The 22,713-nt window shown below is 39.7% G+C and overlaps 2 protein-coding genes across 6 annotated transcripts in view; one reads left to right on the top strand and one right to left on the bottom strand.

The window, feature by feature from the left end:
- Positions 1–971: 971 nt before the first annotated feature.
- On the top strand, positions 972–8,597 carry NTAN1 (N-terminal asparagine amidase). 2 transcript variants are annotated; one of them, XM_064520352.1, is made up of 10 exons: positions 972–1,157; positions 1,944–2,046; positions 2,137–2,202; positions 2,948–3,056; positions 4,188–4,261; positions 5,602–5,655; positions 6,712–6,765; positions 7,359–7,456; positions 8,001–8,114; positions 8,287–8,597. In XM_064520352.1, the coding sequence occupies exons 1-10, from the start codon at positions 1,077–1,079 to the stop codon at positions 8,464–8,466; spliced, it is 933 nt and encodes a 310-aa protein (XP_064376422.1). In that variant the 5' UTR covers positions 972–1,076; the 3' UTR covers positions 8,467–8,597. The 2 variants fall into 2 exon arrangements, with proteins under 2 accessions (XP_064376422.1, XP_025952098.2); XM_026096313.2 differs by lacking the exon at positions 972–1,157 and adding an exon at positions 1,357–1,377.
- A 1,013-nt stretch (positions 8,598–9,610) lies between these two features.
- PDXDC1 (pyridoxal dependent decarboxylase domain containing 1) overlaps positions 9,611–22,713 on the bottom strand; it is a 34,512-nt gene continuing 21,409 nt past the window's right edge. For 3 of the 4 annotated variants that reach the window (XM_026096329.2, XM_026096327.2, XM_026096331.2), the window contains exons 14-23: positions 21,988–22,051; positions 20,446–20,534; positions 19,604–19,709; positions 18,300–18,471; positions 17,560–17,678; positions 16,379–16,500; positions 14,173–14,265; positions 13,978–14,074; positions 12,532–12,636; positions 9,611–11,613 (exon numbers count right to left, since the gene is read on the bottom strand). In XM_026096329.2, coding sequence (XP_025952114.2) covers positions 11,351–11,613; positions 12,532–12,636; positions 13,978–14,074; positions 14,173–14,265; positions 16,379–16,500; positions 17,560–17,678; positions 18,300–18,471; positions 19,604–19,709; positions 20,446–20,534; positions 21,988–22,051 — 1,230 coding nt within the window. In that variant the 3' untranslated portion in view covers positions 9,611–11,350. The remainder of the gene's footprint in view (positions 11,614–12,531; positions 12,637–13,977; positions 14,075–14,172; positions 14,266–16,378; positions 16,501–17,559; positions 17,679–18,299; positions 18,472–19,603; positions 19,710–20,445; positions 20,535–21,987; positions 22,052–22,713) is intronic. The other variant, XM_026096328.2, reaches the window with a different exon arrangement.

Genomic DNA, 22,713 nt, shown 5'->3' with positions numbered 1-22,713 from the left:
CCCCTTCTCACATCAGCAGCGAGGAAAAGGTCCTTTGCAAGCGGCATTTTTCTGTTCTGTCACTTTTGTCTTTAGCAGTGTAGTCAGTCACTTATAAAACCAGGATATGTAAAACTTTCCAAATTTCTAGGCCTCATTAAAAGCCAAAAAAATAAAATAAAGGTAGACACATAGCAAATGACACAAAGTATAACATTAAAAATGAGCAGGCATTGAACTGTCTGTACTGAAGGTGCACAGTTGACATCAGCACGCAGGGGTTAGACTTGCTGGAAACGCATCCCACGGGGAGCTCCCCCCTGCTTCTGTGCTGTCCCCTCTGCTAGCACTGCGGTTGCAGCTAGCAGCGTTTGCAGGTGCCGCCACTTTGCCGAAGAGAGCTTTATTCTCTAAATACTGAGAATATTAAGGGGGAAGCTGATTCAGAGGTGGAAATTTTGTATTTTCTCTTTCAAGTCTCATGAGAAACGCATCTTGCTCAGAGAATACCTGCTCTGACGGCTGCTGGGAAAACCGGGCTGGGAGGGGGAGCGGCAGTACCGACTCCCTCCCGTCCCTCTGCCTCGCTCCCTGCCCCCATTGCGCCCCGGGTGCGGCGAATATAACCCCGCTCGTATTAAGGCGGTTTTTCTTTGTGCCTTGGGGACAAGGGGGTGAAAATGCCTGGTCTTGGAGGCAACGCTTTGTCTTTGGGACCATTTGAAAACAGCTTTGCTTGTGCCGTGGTTGGGGGGGTGCCTTAACTGTGGGACTTCGAGCAGGCTCGGTGCCACAAGGGCTCCTCGCAGAAGCCCCTGACAGGAACAGGCGATTTATGTAACGCTCACGGGAGCCGCTTACGTCACGGCGCGGGCACGCGCGGCCACGCTCTGCGGCGGCAGCCGCTTCCCGCCGTGGCGCAGCCTCCCCCGAGGCGGCCCCGCCCCCTCCCGCCGCCGCCTCGCTCTCCCGGCGCCCCGCGCGCGGCCCGGCCCCGCCCCGCCCCGCCCCGCCCCGCCCGGCGCGGCGCTGCCCGGCGCTGGCGGCGCCGCCGCGGGAGGAAGCGCGGAGCCGCCGCGGCCCGGGCGCCGCCCGCCATGCCGCTGCTCATCAACGGCGAGCGCGTCGACCTGGCGCGGCCCGCGGCCGACATGGTCCGCGCCTACCCGCACCTGGAGGTGAGGAGGCGGCGGGGCCCGGGGGGCCCTTCCCCCGCCGGGGGCGGCCCGGCCCCGCTGCGCTGTGCCGTGCCGTGCCGTGCCGTGCCGTGCCGTGCCGCGGGCGGCCCCGGGCTGGCTGGAAGCGGGTGAAATAGCAGCGTCCGGGGGGTGGCGGCTCTGCTGGCGCGGGCGGGCCCCCTGCGGTGCCGGGGCGGGGGCCCCTTTCTGCACAAAGTCGGTAAGAGCTGCTAAAGCCGAGCGACTGCGCCCCGGGAGGCGGCGGCTCGGTTCGTACGTCAGTGCCGCGTTTCCGACGGCCGGCTGCGCGCGGGAGCTGCCGAGGCGTTCGTCGTGAGAGAGAGCTTCTTTATGGAAACGGAGTTTTTGCAGAAAAATCGATAAAAGTGTGCAGTTGGTTTTTTTTAAGCCCCAGGGTGGAAATTCGCTGCCTGCCGTCAGCTCAGCGCGGAGCGCTGCGGCGGGCCGGAGCTGAGGGAGCGGGGTGTGCCGCGCGTGCCCCGCGTGCTGAGGAGTAGCCGTGGTGTTGTAAGCCCCAAGTAAATCTGGTGGGCTGTGGCAGTAGGAGACTGAAACTTCTGTATGTCAAAAGCTTCAAAGAAGAAAAAACCTGTTTCCTGTCAGGATTAAGCATCTAAGATCAACTCTGGTGTTAATTGTTCGGTGTAATCCTGAGCAAGTCATACTGCCCTTCTTGTGCCTCCATTTTATCATCTATAAAGCAGGGGAAAGTGGGGTTTCGTGAGAAATAATCCACTGTCGTCCTCTATTATCATTTATCTTTAGGAAAAGGCGAAACTTCTTAGAAGTCAACCTGCGCAAATCGTGGAACCCAGAGGTCTCCTATATATCCAGCAGAGAGAATTTGCCGTGACTACCCCCAGAGATGGTATGTAGGAAGGTAAAGATTTTTTTTTTTCCTACTGAAGCAGTGCGTACGAGAGCAAAGTTCTTACTAAGTTTCTGTCCTTTAAAATAGGTTCCGTTTCCATTCTTGGCTCAGATGATGCAACTACCTGCCATTTGGTTGTGCTCCGACACACAGGTATGTTAAAGGATGTTCGGAACAAAACCTGTACATTTGAAGTGATGAATCTAGGGTCAGTATTGGTTTATGCTGCATTAATGAAATAAACTGCAGTTACGTTTGTATAAACTTGAATCTCAAAAAGCTGTGTGATGTATTAATTAAATGACTTATTCAGAAGTCTAGTTTATTCAATGTCAGAAGCTCCATATTCTGTTTGTCAAGTCAAAACATCACAAACTTTATCTCCTCTAGTGGCTGACAAGTAGTGGCAGTATTAGGTCCTGGCCATCTGCATATGTAGGAGGTGATATTCAGCTGTCTGGACAGGGTTTGTGTGCTTCTTTGAAACAGCTGGAGTCCCACTAGGTTGGGAGCGGTCGTAGATCTCCAGCACTACCTGCAAGGTTTGGTGATAACAGAGGTTGGCTGTGGGAGGACCCTCACTACGTTCCTGAATTTCTGATGTTGCAGATGTTGCCTGATCCTGAGTAGGAGGTTTTTTGTACCCCTCCACATAACCTGGTCTGATTCCTGAGTTGTACTGATTTTGTAATGTAAGGAAGGCACATAAGGAAGTTACTGCCGCCTTCAGTCAGCCCAACCCTTCTGCTGGAGGCTACTGTCTTTAGCCGGGAAGTGGAAAGGTGGCGGCTCTAGTTCTGAGTTACAGCCTGTCGCAAGCTGACGTTGTGTTAAATGATGGTAGTATAACAGCCTCCAACTATGCAGTTAAGTAACTGTCTTCTCATGCCTTCCTCAGGTAGCGGAGCTACGTGCTTGACGCACTGCGATGGATCAGACACAGAAGCTGAGGTGTCGCTCATCATGAGTTCAGTAAAATCTTTCTCTAACACCGAAGAATACGGAAGGTCAGCTCTGCTCTTTTGTTTCTGATGCACAGTTTTTCAGAACAGTAACTGCAGTTGGTAAGACGGGGAATTCTGCATATGATCATATGGGGCTCAGGCAGGGTAATCATGCAGGAAATCTCTCTTGATCGGGGGCCGTATGTAGAAGAATTCTTATTTCCTTGATGAGTATTTCGAGGGTATTTTTTAGCAGTGGCTTAAACTATGGTTCTACTCCAAGTAGTGTCTCTGTAAAAATGCCACTGTGAGGTTTCATATTTACTGTTTCTCAGTGGCTTTTATTTCAGATGTGCTTAATTTTTCAAACAGATGCTTTTGGTTTTGTGTTTTATTTTTCCTTAGTCTTGTAAACGCCTTTTAAGATCAGAGAATCCATCTGGGATTTTTCTGGCTCCCACATTTAAAAAAAAAAACCAAGTACAATCCCCCAAAACAGAATCTAGTTAACAAGATTCTTCCTGGATGTGCAGGAATCTTTGCATCTGTAGTTTGATAAGAACAAAAACTCAATGAAACTGGATGATGTGGTCTCTAAAAGCTTATGATTTGGGTTGCCCAGTTTTGAAATGCTGAACTGTGACCTGGTTGTCAAGTGGTATATGCTCACTCTTGATTTTTTTCTTGTTTGAGACCTGCCCTCCCAAAACTGATGTGGTCCCTAGTCATTTTTCTAGAAGTTTGGCTGAAAGGATCACAAACGGGACTGTCTTTACACAGACACTTTTCAGAGAAGAACCTTGTGGTCCAAGATAGTTGTGAGAAAGCCACTGGAGCAAGCTACCTCAGACTTAACTAACACTTTGCTAGGAGATGAAAGATGATTACTAAATTCAGGTCCAAACCTGAGATGCTGGCTATTGGAGGTACCACTGGGCTAGATAGAATTGCATGTGTGTAATGCCTCTTAAAGTTCTTAATTTGTGCTGTTTCCTGGATGATTCCTGGAGTGTTTGGAACAGAATTACTGACCATACTTTGCAATATAATACAAATCAACATGGTGCATGTGACTGTGACAAATGAAGCTTCTCGAACGATTGCTTCGCAGTTTGGGCTGGGGATTATTTTGTAAAGCTATTTACTTTGGGATGTCTTTTTAACTGCTGTTTCCTGTTATTCCATCTCTGTTAGGCTGGAAGTGCACCTAGTTGGAGGTTTCAATGATGATAGGCAGTTATCACAAAAACTTACTAATCAGCTTCTTAGTAAGTTCACGTTTTTTCCACTCTCATGTCCAAAAAATAGTTCTGACTGGATTTGGGTAAAGTTTGATTGTAGTCTGAACCTCCTGTCACTTAATGGAAAGAAATCTGGATGCATTTTGGAGGGTGCTTTCTGCCCCTGAGACCTTGGTGTGGAGAGGGGTTCGACTTCTGAGGCTTGCGTATGGCCCGTGTGTGGGATGGCGGGTATTAACTTGGTAATTTGTTTGTGGCTTATATTTTAGAGTGTAGAATTGGAGTGCAGTCAGCTGGGCTTGATTCCTGGCTCTCCTGCTGAGTTACTGTGTGATTTTGGTCAAGTGTTTTGTTTGTCATTATCTAAATCTATTCATGTGGGTGATTTTGTTAGCTACTATTCATTTCATCTCTTACTGTCTGTGGTGGAATTTAATTACTGTTTGAAATTGTCTGATGAAAGATGTTATGTCTGTGTGCAATCTGTATTCTAGAGAAGCAACTGTGGAGTTTTACAAACAAATTGGAAATGTAAGGTATTAGCTTAGTCGCTTTAAGTGCTCTGACTTGTCCTAAACACTTTCCAAGTGTGGAGAGGCCTTGGCCACCACTGGAATTGGGAAGGGGCAGGGGTACATACCAGTATTGGAGAGGTGGCAAAGGCTGATAAAGGTTGGGGGAGGGAAGGAAAAGGGAACCAGCAAAGGTCCTGAGATGCACCCTTGTTGTCCTCTCATCTAGTGATTCCCGTTGTGTGTGTTATATGTTGCGTGAGAGTTTTCTACAGGATAAAATATTTTGGTTAATAAGTTATTTTGTTCAACTTTCCAATTTCCGTGCACAAAGTTTAAAAGAAGAATCTATTCCTATTAGAAGTTCAAAAAAAAAGAGGGTTTTTGTTCTGGTGTGTGGGATGGTGAGAAGGAGAATTAAACACATTTAATGAAAGACAGGGTTTGCTCACTACATATTTAACATCTTATGAAAATACATTTAGATAGGAGCTGTTAGAGGTATAGCAAGCTAACGGAGAGTTCATGCAATGCTAGAGTGACTTTAAACCAGCATCAGTAAAAGAAATAAGTGGCACAACACTGTATTTTAAGTGTGTTTTTGCCATTACAAATGGCTGCTCTTTGTAAATTACTGTTACGTGTAGTAGCTGTGGCTTTATTTTATAAAAGGTAGTTTGAAACACATCTGCAAAATACTCTTTGCTCTGTTGCCTGTTCTGGGAACAGTGCATTAGGTACTCTCTGCCCATCTATTCTGCAGTGCGCAGCACTCATAATACACCCTCATCTATATACAGCACCTGCTTTGCCACCAGTCAGTTTTATACATTGCTGCTATCGTTGTTGCTGTAGGAGCATTTGATCTCCAACCAGATGATGTTCATTTAGTGACTTTCTGCGTAACAGGTAAGAAAATGTTTCCTTGGTTTTTGAATATCTTTAGTGATTGAAATCAAAGTGCAAGGCTCTTTCCAGGCACAGCTTTATCTTTTCTGTGCAGAAGAGCAGTACGATTCCTCTATAATGATTTGTAAGTTTTGATTTGTTTCTGCTGGGAGTGTGCAGTGATGTCAGATAGGCAACATAGTAGCAATGTGAGGAATCTCTCCTTACCCAGTGCTGCTGGAACTCAGTTGCTAGTAGGACTACCTGTGATCATTAGCGGATTATTTCACCTCCTCTGTCCTTTGGAAAGAGACTGTATGTCTGTGAATATCTTGAGAGGCAACTGAGAAAGGAACGTACTGACTCTTGATATTAGATCTCCCTCCCTGCGGTTTTGAATGATTTTGTAGTATGTGAAGCTGCATAAAGGCAGAAATAACTTCCTTATGTTGCATTCAGGTCATGGTATTTCCACTATCTTTGCATTTTAACAGAGTTCGTAACTTGCATCTTTGAAACATCATCATGAAACATCAACATTTGAAATGGCATCATGGAAGTTTTGCACTATGTATCCCCCCCGCCCCCTCCCAAATTGCCTCCTCATAAAGCATGACCAGAGCTGTCCCTAATGTTATTAGATAAAGAGTCCTATTCCAAGTCCTAAGGCATGTTGAGTCTGACCTATCCTTTCTTTTTCCATATCTCATTTAGGAGATGGATAGTTTTGCTAAGTAATAGCACTTGCATGAGCTCATTTTTTGATGTGGCTAAATGTTGAGAAAATAGGAGCTACTTCATACCTTTAGCATATTTCACTGTATTGAGATGGAACCATTACTTTTGTATCTGATTTGATTTTTACCTTCATGACCTGTAGGCTCAGAGTGCTTTTCATTTTCAGCCTACATAAGACTTTCCTCAGGCTTCCTGTTTTTTGCATTTTTTTATTCAACCTCATGTATGTTTTTCTTTAATACATACAACAAAATGAATGCCTTTTGGAAAAAAAAAATCCAAAATTGTATGGGTTTGTTTGATGTGGTACTACTTTTTTTCTTTCTTTTTTTATTACAGAACTAAATGACAGAGAGGAAAAGGATATTCACTTTCCAATCATTTATGGAATAGGTGAGTTCAGTTAAATTCAGTTATGTTTTATAATTGGATTGCTTTTCAAATTCTGATAGTAAAAGGGCTACCTTTTAATGACTAGTAAAGCCCGTCCTAAAAGTTAAGGAGTGCTTTTTGCGATGTGCATGGAAATGGACTGAAGTTTTTCTTTTGGTATCACAGACTGACAGAGATGCATGCAAGTATTTGTGTACAAATGCAAACAGTTTTTTTTTTTTTTTCCATTTAACTGGCCTTATCATTTTGACCAGTGTCAAGTTTCTGCACTAACCTTTGGTTAGAATTCAACCTTCTTTTCACTGTTTACTTTTCTTTTCTGATTACTTTTAGTATCCTTGAAAGTCTTCATCCAGAGTATTGGCATACTGTCAAAACAACACTGAAAATAAGTACAAATATGCTCTCATAGCCTGAGAGGTCTGGGGTACTGAAAAATACAAGAATCGTATTTGATATGTTCTAAAATTTAACATACTGCTTCTGCTTACCTGAAACATAGTAGTGTTGGGGTCATGGGCTTTTTAAACAAGTGAGTTGAAAGAGTTAATAGTTTCTGTATTTAAACTTTTCTTTTTTTCTTATTTTGCCAGCTGTGAATGTTAAAACAGCAGAGATTTTCCCTGCAACCTTCCCAGAGAAAGGGCCAGATGAGGATTTGCGTTCAGCCCACATCTTAATGGGAGCAGCAGTGAGTAAAGAAAACAAAACAAAATGTATTTTTGGTGGAAAGCAAGACTAGTTAGGGGCAATGAGCTGGTAAGTTTGAGAAGAATACTTTGATACTGTTCTGTCAGTAACAAAAGAGATGAGAAAGACAGTGGAGTGGAAGCAAAGGATAGTGATGGAGATCAAACTACTACTGAGCTTTCACCTGTGAGAATAACCCTCATCTTAGAAGTGCAGAGCTCTTTCACATGCTGTTATGACTTCAGTAGGATAACTTATGTAAAGAAAGAGATTCAGGTTATGGGCATAATCTCAGCACTATCTTCCAATTCTGGGCTTCTTGTTACAGTTGAGGGGGAAGTTTAATGTCTTGAATCCTATAAATCCAGTACTGCTACTTTGTCAAACTAATTGGCTAATTTTAATGGAATAGGCTGAGCTGGCACTGAGTAGGTCTAGGACAGAAGCTGCAGCTAAGGGCTTTCAGATCAAGTGGAGTTGCGCTTTTCTATATAGAGAGTTGCCTAATACTGAGGTTCCCTGCAATCTGTTCTGTGTCACCACAGCTGACTAACATTTATGATGCAAAGATGGAACAACTACATATTGGACCTTATTTTTGGAGGCCTTTCCCACATGTAGACTTCTGGTTGGAACAAGATGATAAACAGATTTTACAGGTAACAAACTTCTTTTTTAATCCTATTTGAGTGCAGAGATGGATAGGGTCTGTCAAAACTTTTCTTTGTGTACTGCTGGGAAGGGTGGAAAATAATCTTATTAAAAGCCAGAATAATTGAGAATTTCATATTCTGACTCTTAAACAGCTCTTGCTCCTATTTTGTTTTTCAGAACCTTTCCACATCACCACTGGCTGAGCCACCCCACTTTGTTTCTCACATTAGATCTACATTAACATTTTTAAAAGAACACCCATTTCCATCTCAGTCCCTGTTTCCTGATAGGAAACCTCGCATCTACAAGAAAAATGAAGAAGGGCTGTGGGAACAGGTTTGTTCTGACAAGATCTAGCCTGGAGATCAACACCAACTGCTCTTCTTCTGGCAAGGCTACAGTTCCCTGAAACAATTTGTTGCACCAAAAAAAAAAAAAATTCTGGTAAAAATATGGCTTTTCAAAATAAAATTATTTTGGCAGAAGAATTTGGCTTTTTCTGCACTATTTACATGTCTGAATTACTACTACTTTGATGTAAGGATTTTTCTATTGGTTTCATATGATCCTGCGCAAGGTCTGCCTGTTCTACTTTGGTGCTAGCAGTGTTTCCCCAGTTCTTGAAATATTTTGAAATTGAGCCTGATAAAACAGCAAATGTAAGTTAATTAAACCATTTTTTTTCTTTCAAAAGCTAAGGTGATCTTTTGGGAATAATTCAGGACATTTCTGTCTTTCAAAATCCAAATGATTGGTGATGTAGGGTCAGCCTTAATGAATTATATTAAGCCTGCAGCCATCCTGACCATGCTAAGGTCAAGTGGTGTATCCAGGCACAGTAAAGAGCTTGGAAATGAGACTGCCTGTCACAGTTTTACTAAGCAGTAGAATTGTTAAGTAATAGCTAATCTCTGAAAAATCTCCCTTTTGGAGAGTGAAGGAAAAAAAAAAAAGGTACATTTCCTTCTCATTGTTCCTATAGGTCTAGGGTCAGTCAAAGGAGGGCTAAGACATTCAGGAGCTTTAAGTCATTCTTCATGATTTGTTAATTTGTTTAACTTAATAGTTTTGTAGTAGTCCAGTGTTCAAAATTCTGCTTTAAACTGAAATGTTGTAAGATATGGGAGAAATAAGTCTATCTCCAACCCTGTGCTTTATAGTTGTATTTGTCTGTGCTGGTCAGTAGCATCACCTTGATGCTCAGTGAATACCCAGCTGCTGCTTCATCCTCACTGAGGAAAAGTACCACTGCAGCTTCGTTGCAGGTACAGCTCTGTACTGTAACATGCCTTCACTGTAGCTGTTTGGTTGTGTTTCTCTTGCTCTAATACCATAATTTGATTAGCATAGACCAAGAGGGAGAGCAGTGCTGAGAAACTGAGAAGGTTAAAATCATTACGGTGTTTTTTTCCTTTTAGAAAACACTTTTCCCCACAAAGCAAAAAAAATGGCGTACACTTAATTTAGTGAAACTTTCTTCAATAGTAATTTAAATCAAGGATAATAATTTGAAGAATCTTTATTGAAACATTTAGGTAGTATCTAAAGAATGAAGCTCATTCCAACAAAACTACTGGTTTAACAATTCCAAATATAAAAACATTAAAAATTAATCATTATGGTGATAACTTTATCCCCAACAGGTTATCATATTAACATACTTCATTGCACCAAAAGAAACTGATAAGGAAGACCAGGCAACTTCATTGTTTTTGCACTTAGAAAAATTGCACTCTGATTAACATAAGTTACCCCAACAGCAAAATTAAGCTTGTTTATACCTTCCCAGCCCCACAGAACCTAGAAGTTGAAAGTCAAGTCAGGTGCCAGTACAATCAAAAAAAAAAAAAAACAAAAACAAAAAAAACAACTTTCAGATTATCAAAGTAAGTCTTGCTACCACTACAGCTATCATGGTGTTGATTTACATATTTTGGGGGGAAGTTAAAAAGAAAAAAAAAAAAACTAACAACAAAGCAGGTTACAGTATTTGTTTTCAGTTCTGCAAGGGGTGGGACTTAGAATTTTCCCAAAATCAGATGCATTGGAGAAAGCAAGCTTTTCTTAAGATTTCCTTACCAGAAGAAACTATTGCAAGCTCTGAAAACTTGCAGCAAAGTGACTAAGATGAAGCTAATTCAGTGAGGAACAAAGACAGTCTTCTACACTTTAGTTTTTGATTTAGTCAAGATTATCTTGTGCATTAAACAGTCCTAGAGATGATATGAACTTGTGCTGTAGTGTAACTAACCTATGTAATTTCTCTGAATCTGTACAAGTCCTACCATAGGTAAGTTACTATTGTTCAAAATAAGTGTTGAACCATCACAAATGTATTGGTTTTCCAAGCTTTACGAACAAGTATGTTTAAAAATACACAACAGAAAAAACCTCCAGTTACACTATATAAATGTGTTCAATAAGATTTGGTTTATAAATGGTGTGCAAAGGAAAAATAATGGTGTAGTGATGATTCCGTTCAGTGGTAGAAGCAAGAAGCCATTTAGGCATGCAGAGGCACTATTGCTCTCTAAAAGGCTTACAGCTCAGTAATTTAGTCCCCACTGTATCTAGGACCTTAGCTGAATGGGTCAATTCATACAACAGAAAGGAAAAAAAATGGTTGATGGAAAAGTACTGTTTAGTGACTCACATATATACAGGTATCCATCTTTAATACTCACTGCACCTCAACTGTTTGGCAATATTCTTTATAAGGGTTTAAAAAAAAAAAAAAAAAGCAGAATATGGCTAGTATGACTAAGTAGATTTTTGCAGTAGAGGCTAAACTGAATTTTAAATATAAAAGGTGAATAACTGACAGATTTTTTTAAATATATTCACATAAAATAAGATCATTTTACAGCTATTGGGTGCAATTGTATGCTTAATCTTGTGTATGGCTGATCAATTTGTTAGCAGCTATTATCATGCTTAGAATCATACAGGAGTTATAACTGCCAGTTTTTTTGTCAATGTTTACACACAGTTAATGAATCACTATTACTTTGGTGATACTGACATATACAGGATTAAAGCAACTGTAACAAGTGTATAGTAAGACAAATCTCTGTCCCGTTGGGGGAGAAATTTTACATTTGTGCAAAATCCCAGTTAATAAGTTACAGTAGTTGTTACTGTACTAGTGTGTGGCACTGTTCATATTTTAAACGCATCATTAATACCCTGCCTCCCAGGGCATGCGACTTCCTTACAAAGTCTTGAAGCCAGAGTGTGGATTTTATCTTTGACTTCCTTGTTCCTCTACCTTAGTGCAGTCATTTGGTGATTTGTCACTTTGAATGTTGTCAGTTTCTATATTTGTTGCCTGTGCCACCTCCTGCTGCTGCTCCGTTTTTTCTGTCTCCAAACGCCCTTGTTCCTGGCCAGGAGAGAGAGCAGGGGGTCTCTGATCTATCTTCTCCAGGTCCTCACAGTGACTGACTGAGCTAGTCTCACTAAATGCATCAGAACTTCTTAAAGATCTTTTAAAAATTTTTTGACCTGTAAAAAGAATACATTTGAAGAATGCAATTGAAGACTACAGTACTAAACAAAGCAGCAAATGCAAAGTATAGTATAGACAAGTTATGTTTTCAAGAACGCATCCAAAGTTTACAACTGCAAAGAAACGGATTTTATTTTGGTGCTAACTTGCACCCTAAACATAAATACTTGCTCACCATTACAGATACCTATGCAAGTCAATAGCCCCTGCTATTTTATCATGTGTAAGCAAAGACTCTGTTAAATTTCAGATGAAAAACACATTGTCTGCATGCACAGTGAAATCATTCTACAGTAAAAAAAAGTCACAACAGGATCACTGTCCCTCAGGAAAGATTTCCAGTGGGAAACTGATAATCTCAAGCAGAAAAATCAGCCAGAGCTAAATGGTAAGTTAAAACAATATAGCTTCCCTGCCTGTCAGATCTATATTAATTGCTAATATCACTAAAAATAAAATGCCATATATTTAATAGCTTTTCACCCTAGAATGACTTTGTCTACAAATACTAGCTAGCAACAGAAATGCAGTTGCTCAAATACATGCATATACATTATTTGTTTACCTGCTAATTTCTAAAAGTCAATAAATCATGATTCACATAGTATTCATTCTCATATAATATTCATGAAGATTCTAGGCTTCAAAGGCAGTTGTTAATTCAGGGGATAACAACTTCCCATAGTTCTAGAAAGAATTCTTGGGAAGAAGATTGGGGGGGGGTGTCCCATGCCAAATTTAAATTAAGGTTTTTAAGGAGGACTTAAAGGCACTTGAAACAGAGTATTCTAGTTCCAAATACTATGAAACATGGAAGACCATGCTGGTCTGACTGTGTCACATAACCTGGATTTGTACCTGGGGTAGAATGTTTTAGCAGTTTTTAAAAGTGAAACTAAGGAGCAGAACCTTACCAGGAAGTCTTTGCTTTGCCAGGCTAGAGGTAGGAGTGGGCGGTGGAGTAGTGCCAGTTCCTTGGGCTTTGGATACATATGTAGATTCTGTGGATTCTAGAGAGCCTGTGGGGAAAAATACTGTAGAAGTAGTAAACTGAATATAACACCAACTAGTAAGTTTTCTTTTTCACCTGTATTTAAAAGGTATGTAGTAATCTTGTTTTTAATACGTAATTCTGAAACGGCATGTGCCAACTTTGAGCTGAAACTGCCACTGTAAGGTAGGAGGTTTCTGAGCGCTCGGGGCCATGGGTGTTGAGACTACAAGAAAGATGAACAAAGTCTCCCTGGCAGTCACTTCACAACACTGCTGTAATCCAATATTCCTCCTTCCCCTCCTCCACTAGAGACCTGACACATCCCCAGCTGCAAGCTACGCAGCTACTCTGAGTCTCACTACAAGTGGGGTAAGAAATTCCCAAGGAAACCTTGCTGTTTTCTACCACAAGAACCTCCCCATCAGTGAATCAAAAATCCAAAAGGGAGGAAGATCCCAAATGCAACAGAAAGCTAGGAAGAAAGGCTGTTTTTATACATACACACACAGGCTACTGTTCTAGATCTGACAGACATTTTTCTGAGCTCAGGAATGTTCTTAGGACTCTGCCACTTCCCCCCTCCCCACCAACAGTGAAAGTTTATGATTCCAGAGAGCATTAGGCTAGTACATCACCAAGAATGAAGTAGGAGATACAGATAGGTCTTTTCACATCAACACAATCATCAATTACATATGGATCCAAATAAAAAAAAAATTTTATCTTTTACACTGTAAAAAATTCCATTCATTACTGTCTCCCACAAAGCCATGTTCATACAAAGCCTCATTTAGTTTTAGCCTGTCCTTTTTTTGAGACACTTCATTATTTCAGCACACAAACTGGTATTTTATCAATATGGCAATAGTTAGATGTTATCCAAATTCAGGATTTCAGGCAGAGAAATCACATTTAAGTAGCACAGCAAAACACCTGAGTGACACTTTGCAAGCACTCTCAAGCAGACACACATGCATATACATGGAAGGAATGTTTTAAGACTTGAACACTTCCTATTCTGCAAACTTTTGTATTTATAAATGTAGCATAAATCCCAAAGAATATACACTTTTGCAGAGTATGCATCTAAGTCATATAACGATTCAACTCTTAATAAACAATGTCTAATACAGCTTTTTTAATGTGATTCACAGTATGCAAGAACAAAATGTAAACTAGGCAAGTGAAGTTAGGAGATTTTCTCATTGGGTGTTAGAGAAGTGGTGAAGAGGCTGTTTTACATCCTGAGGGTGGATTATGTCACTCATGTACAAATCAGCATAAGCAAGTCTGTTGCAATTTTAGTATAAAACTGGAAACATTTAGAATGACAGCATAATATGGCTGCAGATGCACTTAGTCCTACCTGCTGTTAAATTAAATGTTCTTCCCTTTGGTGAGGCTTGGAATGGAGAAAACCAGTTGAGCACAGAGCCTACTACAGGAATTTGCCGTAACAGTCCCTGTGAAGTACACAATTGAACACTGTCTGGTGAACAAGCCCCCTATGTTGTCACAAGTTATTACAAGTTACCTAAATAACTAATTTTTATAGCCTTACCTCTTCCAGAAGTCGTTCTTCATTTGCTTTCTGAAGCTGAAGTTGTGCTTCCTGTATCCCTTTTCTAACAACTTCAGTCATGTTTTCCAATAGCTAATAAATAACAGAAATGATACATATGTTATTTGGACTTGAAACTGTCTTTTCAGTTCAGATTTTGAAGATTTAAACACAGTAGCCAGATTATTTTTCTAAATTAAGTTTTAAAAAATACACCCAGAGGTCAGAACATAATTTTTTAACAGAGAGCACTTTTTTTTTTTTTTTTTTTAAACTTGGAAATGAGCCTGTAACCCAAGTTCCTCAAAGGACTACTTCGCCCATGAATGTGCCTCAGATGCACTGACACTGATGGAAGAATTTTTAGCTTTATCAGGTACAGTTTGATTTCTAGAAGTGCCTCAGCCTGAACCAGCCTCACAGTCTTGTAAGCAAGTCTAAACAGGTACATGCCAGTCTAGCTCTAGTCTCAACTAGGTTTTTTCAAATTTAATATATGACTGCCAATCTGACCCCTGTGGCACAGAAAGTATCAGTGACCTCAAACACTGCAAAGAACAAGCAGCTTATTTAGAGCCTGTAGGGAGGATAAATCATGAAAAACAAGAAATTAAAAAACAAAGCCACAGTTTTGTCACATGCAAGACAAATGCCAATATGTGCAATTTACATAGGCTTTAATATTGCACAAGCCCTAGATACCAGGTACTTGCTCCAAAAAGCAAAAACCTTGGGCCACTGTCAGTTAATAAAAACAAGAGGGACAAATGGGACAAACAGCTGCTCCTCTTCTGCAAAGGTGAAGCCAGACAGGAAATCTTGCAAGGCAGGCAAGAAACTTTCCTATTTCTCTAAAGGTCTGACTGCTCTCTTCCAAATCTATCACTAAATTTGCAGACAGGATCATCACAGCAAGCTAGACACTTCTGCTGTAACCCTGGTCATGGCGGGGGGAGTGTGTGCAGCAGAGCTGCAGTTAGCATACATGGAAGGGCCACTCTTGCAGTAAGGATGTTTCTGTCCTAGATTTTCTGCCTTTTTAGTGTACTTTACTAATATATCCTCAAGGGCTTGCTGATTCTGGAACAGTCTTTTCTAAAAGCATCCCTCTTGTATCAAAAGATCCCTGATCTAAATGATGAAAGAGCCTCATTCTCACAGGTTAGTTCTGCTTCTCAATTTTTGGATCAAACGTGTAAGATCCTTGTAGTACTACAGATTTATTATTCTAGCTGGATTCCAAGGACTGTGCCTTGCTGAGGTCCTCCACTACCTTTTTCCTCCCGAGAAGCTTCAGGATTTGAGACTGGCACATATTCCAAAATTCAGTTCCTGATCTCTCAGCTACAACGGTTACGGAACTGAAGCAACCCTACAGCCATCCATCTTTCATAACCTCACCCTGGAAACAACATAGGCAGTCAAGAGTGCTTAGAAAACAGTCTCCAGAAAACACTGCCAGGAAAAAAAAAAAATCATTGCTGAAATGAACATTGCCAAGGGCAGAAACATGCAAAGGATTTCTCAAGTTCAGTTTGCTTCTTAGGTGAGGAAGCGCCCAGCACTGGAGGCGTGAAAGGGCAGCCAGTCACTGCCGCTGCAGTACTGCTCAACAGCGGGGAAAGTGCAGGTCACTCAGAATTCTCCTAGATATTAAAAGCTATAGATGCTAAAGAACAAGCCACAAATCAAGTAAATGCTTGTACAAAAAAAAAAAAAAAAAAAGAAAAAGAAAAGAAAGATTACATCAGCATTGTTACTTTAATGAATAATTTGTACATGCAGTTTCTAAGCTACCAATTTAAAAATTTCCACACCTTTTAGGGCACAGTCTTATCTTTCAGCTGACAGAAACTGCCGCAATCCCACTGCATTTAGCAGTGATGAGAAACACCACCAGCGGATAATCAATACCTTCCCCCACTTTTTTTGACAGCTTAAACAGTAGCAATAAAATGAGCTTATTTCAGTACAACTGAAGTTTGCCATTAGAATTACTGAACACAGTAGTGCAAACATAAATCAGAATATCCTCAGAATATCATACTCCTATAGTAAAAGTTCTTATTACACGGACACAAATCATTACTTCGACAGTAGTTAATACAGTTTGTTGTTGGCAAGTACAATTTACAAAGAACAAAAGAGTGTCCTTAAGTCCATATGAGAAAAAAGTGCTGAAATGCTATGATTTATTAATACATACTCGTGAATTTTCTTCAATTTCTCTGCCTGTTGCTGCAATAGTTTCAACCAACTCAGACACGTCCAAATCCTCAGTTACCATGCCAATATAAACGCAGTTCTTCTCCCCTCCAAATTCTGGGCCTGTGAACAAAAGAGAACCAAGTGTTTGTGCTGTATAAAGTGCATTCCCACAACAGGTGCCATGCGTGTGCGTGCGTGCACGTGCATGCATACGCACAGAAAGCCGCCTGCCCCCTGCCACACGCTTCAGGAATTAAGTGCGATACCAGCATATGTCTAAATTATGCAAACCATAAAAGCTCAGTCCTGTGGTCTTCAAAGAGAGAAAAGACAACCAACCACATCTGATCAACAAGAACAGTTGGTATTTTATACAGACAAGGAGTTACAGAACCAAAAGCAATGTTAAAAATGCTTAATACGTTATTTTTGGCATCTACCAACTACTTGGTTCCACAATTCTAGGGCACTTGAACAACTTTTGAAAACTGAATAGAAAAGATCAGAGTTATGAGTAAGCAAAATTAATATTGTTTTTTTACGACTATAACACGGCATTATTTACCAGTGAAAGTGCTGCTGATTATCACAAAAGTCACATGAAGCTTTTAATCTAGCCACAGAGTACAGTGAACGGGCCAGCAGCTTTTCAATGAGATTTGCTTTTCATTACAAACAACACTAACTTAGATCTCTTTCCCGTGTGGTACATATTTTAACATTTTTAGGGCATTTTAGGTGTGTTCCACCCAGCTCAGCATCGAGACTCACTCTTCGTTAGCACTCAGCACCCAAAAGCACTTGGAATTTCCTTTTTTGTATATCAGAGCTACTTCCCTTCCTCCTCCTTTACAGAGGGGAACCCTGAAGCTCTTCTGCTTTCTGACAAAGAAACCCTTTTTGGTCTAGTTGATCATACTTCAGTTTTCACAAGTATTTCTGCAACTAGTGCACCTTGCTCACACTGCTGAGCGCACCGCCTGCTTTACATTAAGTTTTCCAACTGAAATAGTAGCAACGGGGAGACAAATTTGCAGATGTTGTTTCTAGAGTAACTATACAGCAGTGTGATTTTACACTATGTTACAACAATCTATGTACAAATAACCTGTTGTAAGATAACACAGCTAGTAAGATGACTCTTAGCTTGAATGTAAATTTATTAAATAGTGTAGTTACCCAAAGAAAAAGACAGATCCGACTCCAGTTCGTTTAGTTTTTTCAGAAGTTCTGTGTTAATTTTTTCTAATTCTTTTTCTTGTTTGTCATCATTCTTCCCATCACTGTGATAGCTGTATCTTCAAAAGCCAGAAGACAGTAATTTACTTTACAGAACTTAGAAAAATATATCAGCAGATCTGCACATCTAGCATGCTTCTACAAACTAACATATTCTATGAAACCAAAAACTGAGACCAACATGACAGCTTTAATTAACAAGCTTATCAGCATTTGCAAGCAGAGATTTTGGGTGGGAGGGTGCCTGCTGCAAATTTGACTGAATACAATAGATTTTTTTTTTTTTTTTTTAGGTAATACACTGATTGTACACCGACTGTTTTGAATATAGGGAAGTCTTCCCAACAGACTATATCAAATGATCAGAATAGAGACTTGACTTTCCTGGCAAATGAATGAATCCCATTGAAAACAGAAATGCATACTACATTTGGCTATATACTGTAGGATCTACCTGCATTTTACAATACCATCTAGCAGATCCACAGGTTGCTTCCAGTATTAGAATTGTTGCCCTAATTTTGCAAAAACAGCTCTTTTTTTTAAATAAAGAAAATGGTTTCTTGTTTAATAGCACTCAAAAGCTTCAACTGGGTGCAAAGAGAGGTATTAACCAGCAAACCACACATCAAAATCACTACTCAGGAGACCATGTATTCCTTGCTGTTAATGCACTTTACCTTACAACACCTAATCCTGGCCAGCTGAGATCTTCAATATACAACAGGCCTACTGTTCTTTTCACTTCTTGCTCAAATTCATCTCTCAGTTGCAGTGTACTTGTCAATACCGGTATCTTCATTTTTAGGCAGTCTACTAACTGATCAACATCTTGTATTTCAGTTCCTAAAACTGAAGGGCTGATCTGTTAGTAGGTGACAGACATGAATGGACACACAGATTACTTGTATTTAATTCACACATCTGTTTGTAAAGAAACCACTTCACAAGCCAATCCTAATACAAGTAGTATTGAATTATCTTGATCTACATATAAGAGTCTTTTCTTCAGTAAGCTATCCACTGATACATCAAAATGGCTAAAGATTTCTGAAAAATAAGCTAGCAAAAAGACGGATTTTCTTATGTTACAAATGAATAAGGACTACACTCTTTTTTGTTATGTCAACAGCTAGTGTCAGAAAAACCTCTCGTCCCATAGCCAAACAGATGAATTAGCCCGTATTCTGTTCAAGAACTGACAGCATCACCAAGTAAGTAATATTATTCTAAAATTTAGTTTTCTACGTACACCAGAATCCTCTCAACATCAGCATCATGGTATTTTGATAGCTTAAGCTGTTCACCCACCCAAGAGTTATCGCAGCTAAGAGGAGACATCATGCGTCAGCTGAGCCCCAGCAAGTTCCTCTGTGCATATGCTGAATCTACACAAAGTATGTATATGGTGCTAGCTTAAACATCGAGTTTAAGACACTTTCCAGAAAACAGATTTCTTTCCCCCCCCACACATCAGTAGTCACAAAAAACCCCCAGAGCTTTAGTAAATAATTCTAGTTAGTTACTTATATTTGAACACCAGCTCCGTTCCAGTGTCCAAACACCTGTGTAAGGACGGTCAAATATCTTCTCCTTGTGTTAAGCAGCTGAGAGGGGGAACAATGAGGATGATTCATCCCTGATATTTCTTTTTATAACTGTCAAAAACAGAGAGCTCCTCCCCTTGCTTTTCCTCATGAATTTAAAAATAATCAGTAAAAGTCTGTCTCTGCAGACATAGTGAGGCAGTGTCAGGCAGAACAGCTGAGCTACCTCTAACGCAACTGCTGCCGAGGCATGGCAGAATGCTGAAGCTGAGATAGGTTTTTTTAAAACAACTTAAATTCAAGATAAGAAAAATCCTCACCAGGGGAGAACACAGTAAAGAGTTTCTTGAGAACATCTGCTTTTATATCAGTAGATTGCTGCACACTTTTTATAACAAATTCCATTTTTACAAATGCCTGAATTAAGTGATTGTTACCTGCAGAAGTCATTAATGGGCTGAAACGCACACACGTGCCTTCATCTTCCAGTTCCACCACATCGACTCCACTGGCAGGAACCAGCTGTGCCAGCTGCTCTCCTAGCTGAAAGGATCAGCGCAGTTAAAGAAACGCAGAGAGCACAAACCTCCTGCAGTCACTGGTTCAGGTTAGACTGTTCCCACAGTTTAAATGAGCCACATGCTAAACAGTTTTCCCTGAATTTCTCAAAATTCTAGAGTTATTTCTTGCAGCAAGAGTACATTAGCATGCTGGTAAAAACACAAAGTTGGACAAATATTTGAAGTTTTCACAATTGTAAGCAAGCCATGAGCATTACAAGTCAGAAGTTTCTTCAACACTATCATCACATGAAGTATGCAATGATTAGTAAGCAATTAATCCAAACAGTTACGTGCTCAGTTCTCTGAAAGTGCACATTTCTAAAATTCATTCTGTTGTTACGATCCAGAAAAGAAAGTCTCTTCATGAATACACGGACTTGTCAATGAGATATCAAGTTGATTAAAGAGTTCTAAAATTTCCAGATACACCCACAAGCCTCTTCCATCCCCAAATTTCCACTATCAAAAGTTTAAGATTCAGTAATAATTTCAGTAATAATTTTTACTTGTAAAATAATCACAAATGTGAAAATAACTGTGCTTCAGAACAAATTCATCTTTTTATCCTAAATGCGCACTAGTTTTTGCAAAGCATAAAAAAATCTGAAATAACTACCAAGCTGGTTTACCGGAAGTTTTGTAATTACTTATGAACCCCTAAAAACATTCAACCCTCTCACTTCTTTTTTCCTAAAGAGAAAAACATCCATTCTTACCCACTGATTGAAAGTGTCATAAACATGTCTTTCATTGCTTATTATGGAGTGCTGAATAGTTGAAGCCTGTGCAGCATGTGGGGTTTGATCTGAATCCAAAGATACAAGAACCATAGAAGGATTTTTATTTAATTAAGTAAACAAAAGGCAACCTAAAATTTAGGTAAGAGACAATTAAATTTCCTAGATAATGTAAAACATCTAAACTATGTATTAGACCTCAAGAAAGTGGTTTTTTTTAAAGGTATGAGGAACCTGACAAATATGAGTAAAACAAACAGTTGGATACATTAATTTTAAAAACAACTAATAAAATACTTCTCAAAATTTTGAGGTTCAAATACCCCCACAGAAACAAAAAACTGTTTTCACAAAAGAAACGTCCTGTAACAGCAAGCTGCCATATTTCCTTTGATGTGTTGAGCTACATTTTTATTAAATTTTAATTATTCCTTCCTGTTTTAAAGTAAACAAAAATAATTTAGGATAAGCCCATTATATAATGTGAAGGTTTTTCAAGGGTTTCAGCATTACTAATTTAAATTTTAATTTAATTTATTATATAATTAATAAATAACTTAAGGATTTACAAGCCCATTACATATACAAAATATGTGGCAGTGGTCCAACATTTTACATGCTTTTAATTTAGGTGGGTGATTTTTCCCTAGTAAAGTTCTTTGAGGTCTTTTATCAATAAATGCATCAATATGCAAAGCAGTCCCTCAAGTTATTTCACTGGACCAAGATGAGTAATCTTGCCTTTTAAGTGCAACCACTAATTAGACTACAAACAAAACAACCCTTCCACATGCCCAACACAACAAATCCAAAGACAATTAAAATCAACACTCCTAATATGAAATTTCAGAATTTTCTTAGTGGTCCTTTGCCTCATTCCAGCTGGACGTTTCCGATGCTCAGAGCGGGCACATGTGTACAGCACATCTCTGGCATAATTGACGGGACAAAGTTGCCTTCCCAGGCCACCACATCCAGACAGGGATGTTCTGCTCAGAGCTACATGTGCTGTGGCCGCTGTACCCATGACAAGTTTTACAGAGCCATTCCTATTGTGCTCTTTATTTTTTTTAAACTATTGCAACAGTAAGCAATAACACAGAGAAACACAGTTCTTGCACCTACCCGCCAAAATGTTAAAAGAAACAGAAAGCGTGAACAAAACTAAGGAAAAAATCTTCCCTCATCAGTATACTCAAACAGAGCTTGCTGCGTATGGCAGTCTTTCACCATCCTCTCCCAAGATCAAAATCATATGCAAATCTCTCTCCACTCAAGGAGGCAGAAAATGACTTGCTATGAAAATTTAAAACACTGCAGCTTATCAAAAAAGTTATCATATATATAGGAATTCTATCACTGGATTATGACCCGTATTTACAACCTTTTTTAAAGGCATGTTACACGAGAAATGTGTACAATATAACATTTACCTAATCAAATTAATTTTGAAAATTAAGTTTCAAAAGCATGCAGAGGCTTCCCCTCCCCCCCCCCCCCGCCTTTTAATAAATTACATACCTCTATTTGCATGTTCCTGGAAGAACTTGAATACGACCACTGGTGAACTCAGTTCATCTTCAACCTTAAAATCAAAAAGAAAGCATGTGAAAAACACATATGTAAGATTTAACACTGTATCTACCCTTTCAGATTGCTGAGCAAAGCACAATTTTGTTTAGACAGCAATAACAGTGTTCACATTATCTCAGTATTAGAAGTTAACCCACTAAGAGGGAGAGTAAGCATATCTGTAAACACAGGAAAGTAAATCATTATTCAATTCCAGCAGAATTGTACTGATTTAAGCTATGCGTAACTAAGGTTTGGGTACTATAAAGCAAGAAACATAAGCACATTCATTAATATACTGTGCTGAAAAAGTGTATTTAGCTTTAATTTTTTTCAGAAATTAGTATTTAAAGAAAATTCTCTTAGAGATTGCTCCAGAACCACTGGAGAATATCAAGAAAGTTCCAACAGGACTAATAAAATCATAAATGATTCTCCTTTGAGGAGAGGCAAGAAAAATAGACTGGGCAACTTCTGGAGGCAACTTTTGCTATGTTTCACAATCCTGCAAATACACGATTTATTTATCTAGGTAGAAGGGCGAAATGCTACAGTAATTCAAACTCCCAAGGCCTCAAAGATCTTTGAAAAACAGTTTTTGCAAAAAAATTATTGTCACTCAGAATGATCCATGGAATATTTATTGATGCAGAAAACTAAGCTGAATATATTTAC

Source organism: Dromaius novaehollandiae, chromosome 14, assembly GCF_036370855.1.
Source record: "Dromaius novaehollandiae isolate bDroNov1 chromosome 14, bDroNov1.hap1, whole genome shotgun sequence".
NCBI classification, from domain to species: Eukaryota; Metazoa; Chordata; class Aves; order Casuariiformes; family Dromaiidae; genus Dromaius; species Dromaius novaehollandiae.
This window is presented reverse-complemented; position numbering and strand designations above follow the sequence as displayed.

What these genes read in the sequence shown, in the direction of transcription:
- NTAN1 (XM_064520352.1), top strand. Translation starts at nt 1,077, where the DNA reads ATGCCGCTGCTCATCAACGGCGAGCGCGTCGACCTGGCGCGGCCCGCG. An exon ending in ACTTACTAATCAGCTTCTTA is followed by an intron (nt 4,262 to 5,601) that starts GTAAGTTCACGT and finishes TTGTTGCTGTAG; the next exon opens with GAGCATTTGATCTCCAACCA. An exon ending in ACATCTTAATGGGAGCAGCA is followed by an intron (nt 7,457 to 8,000) that starts GTGAGTAAAGAA and finishes GTGTCACCACAG; the next exon opens with CTGACTAACATTTATGATGC.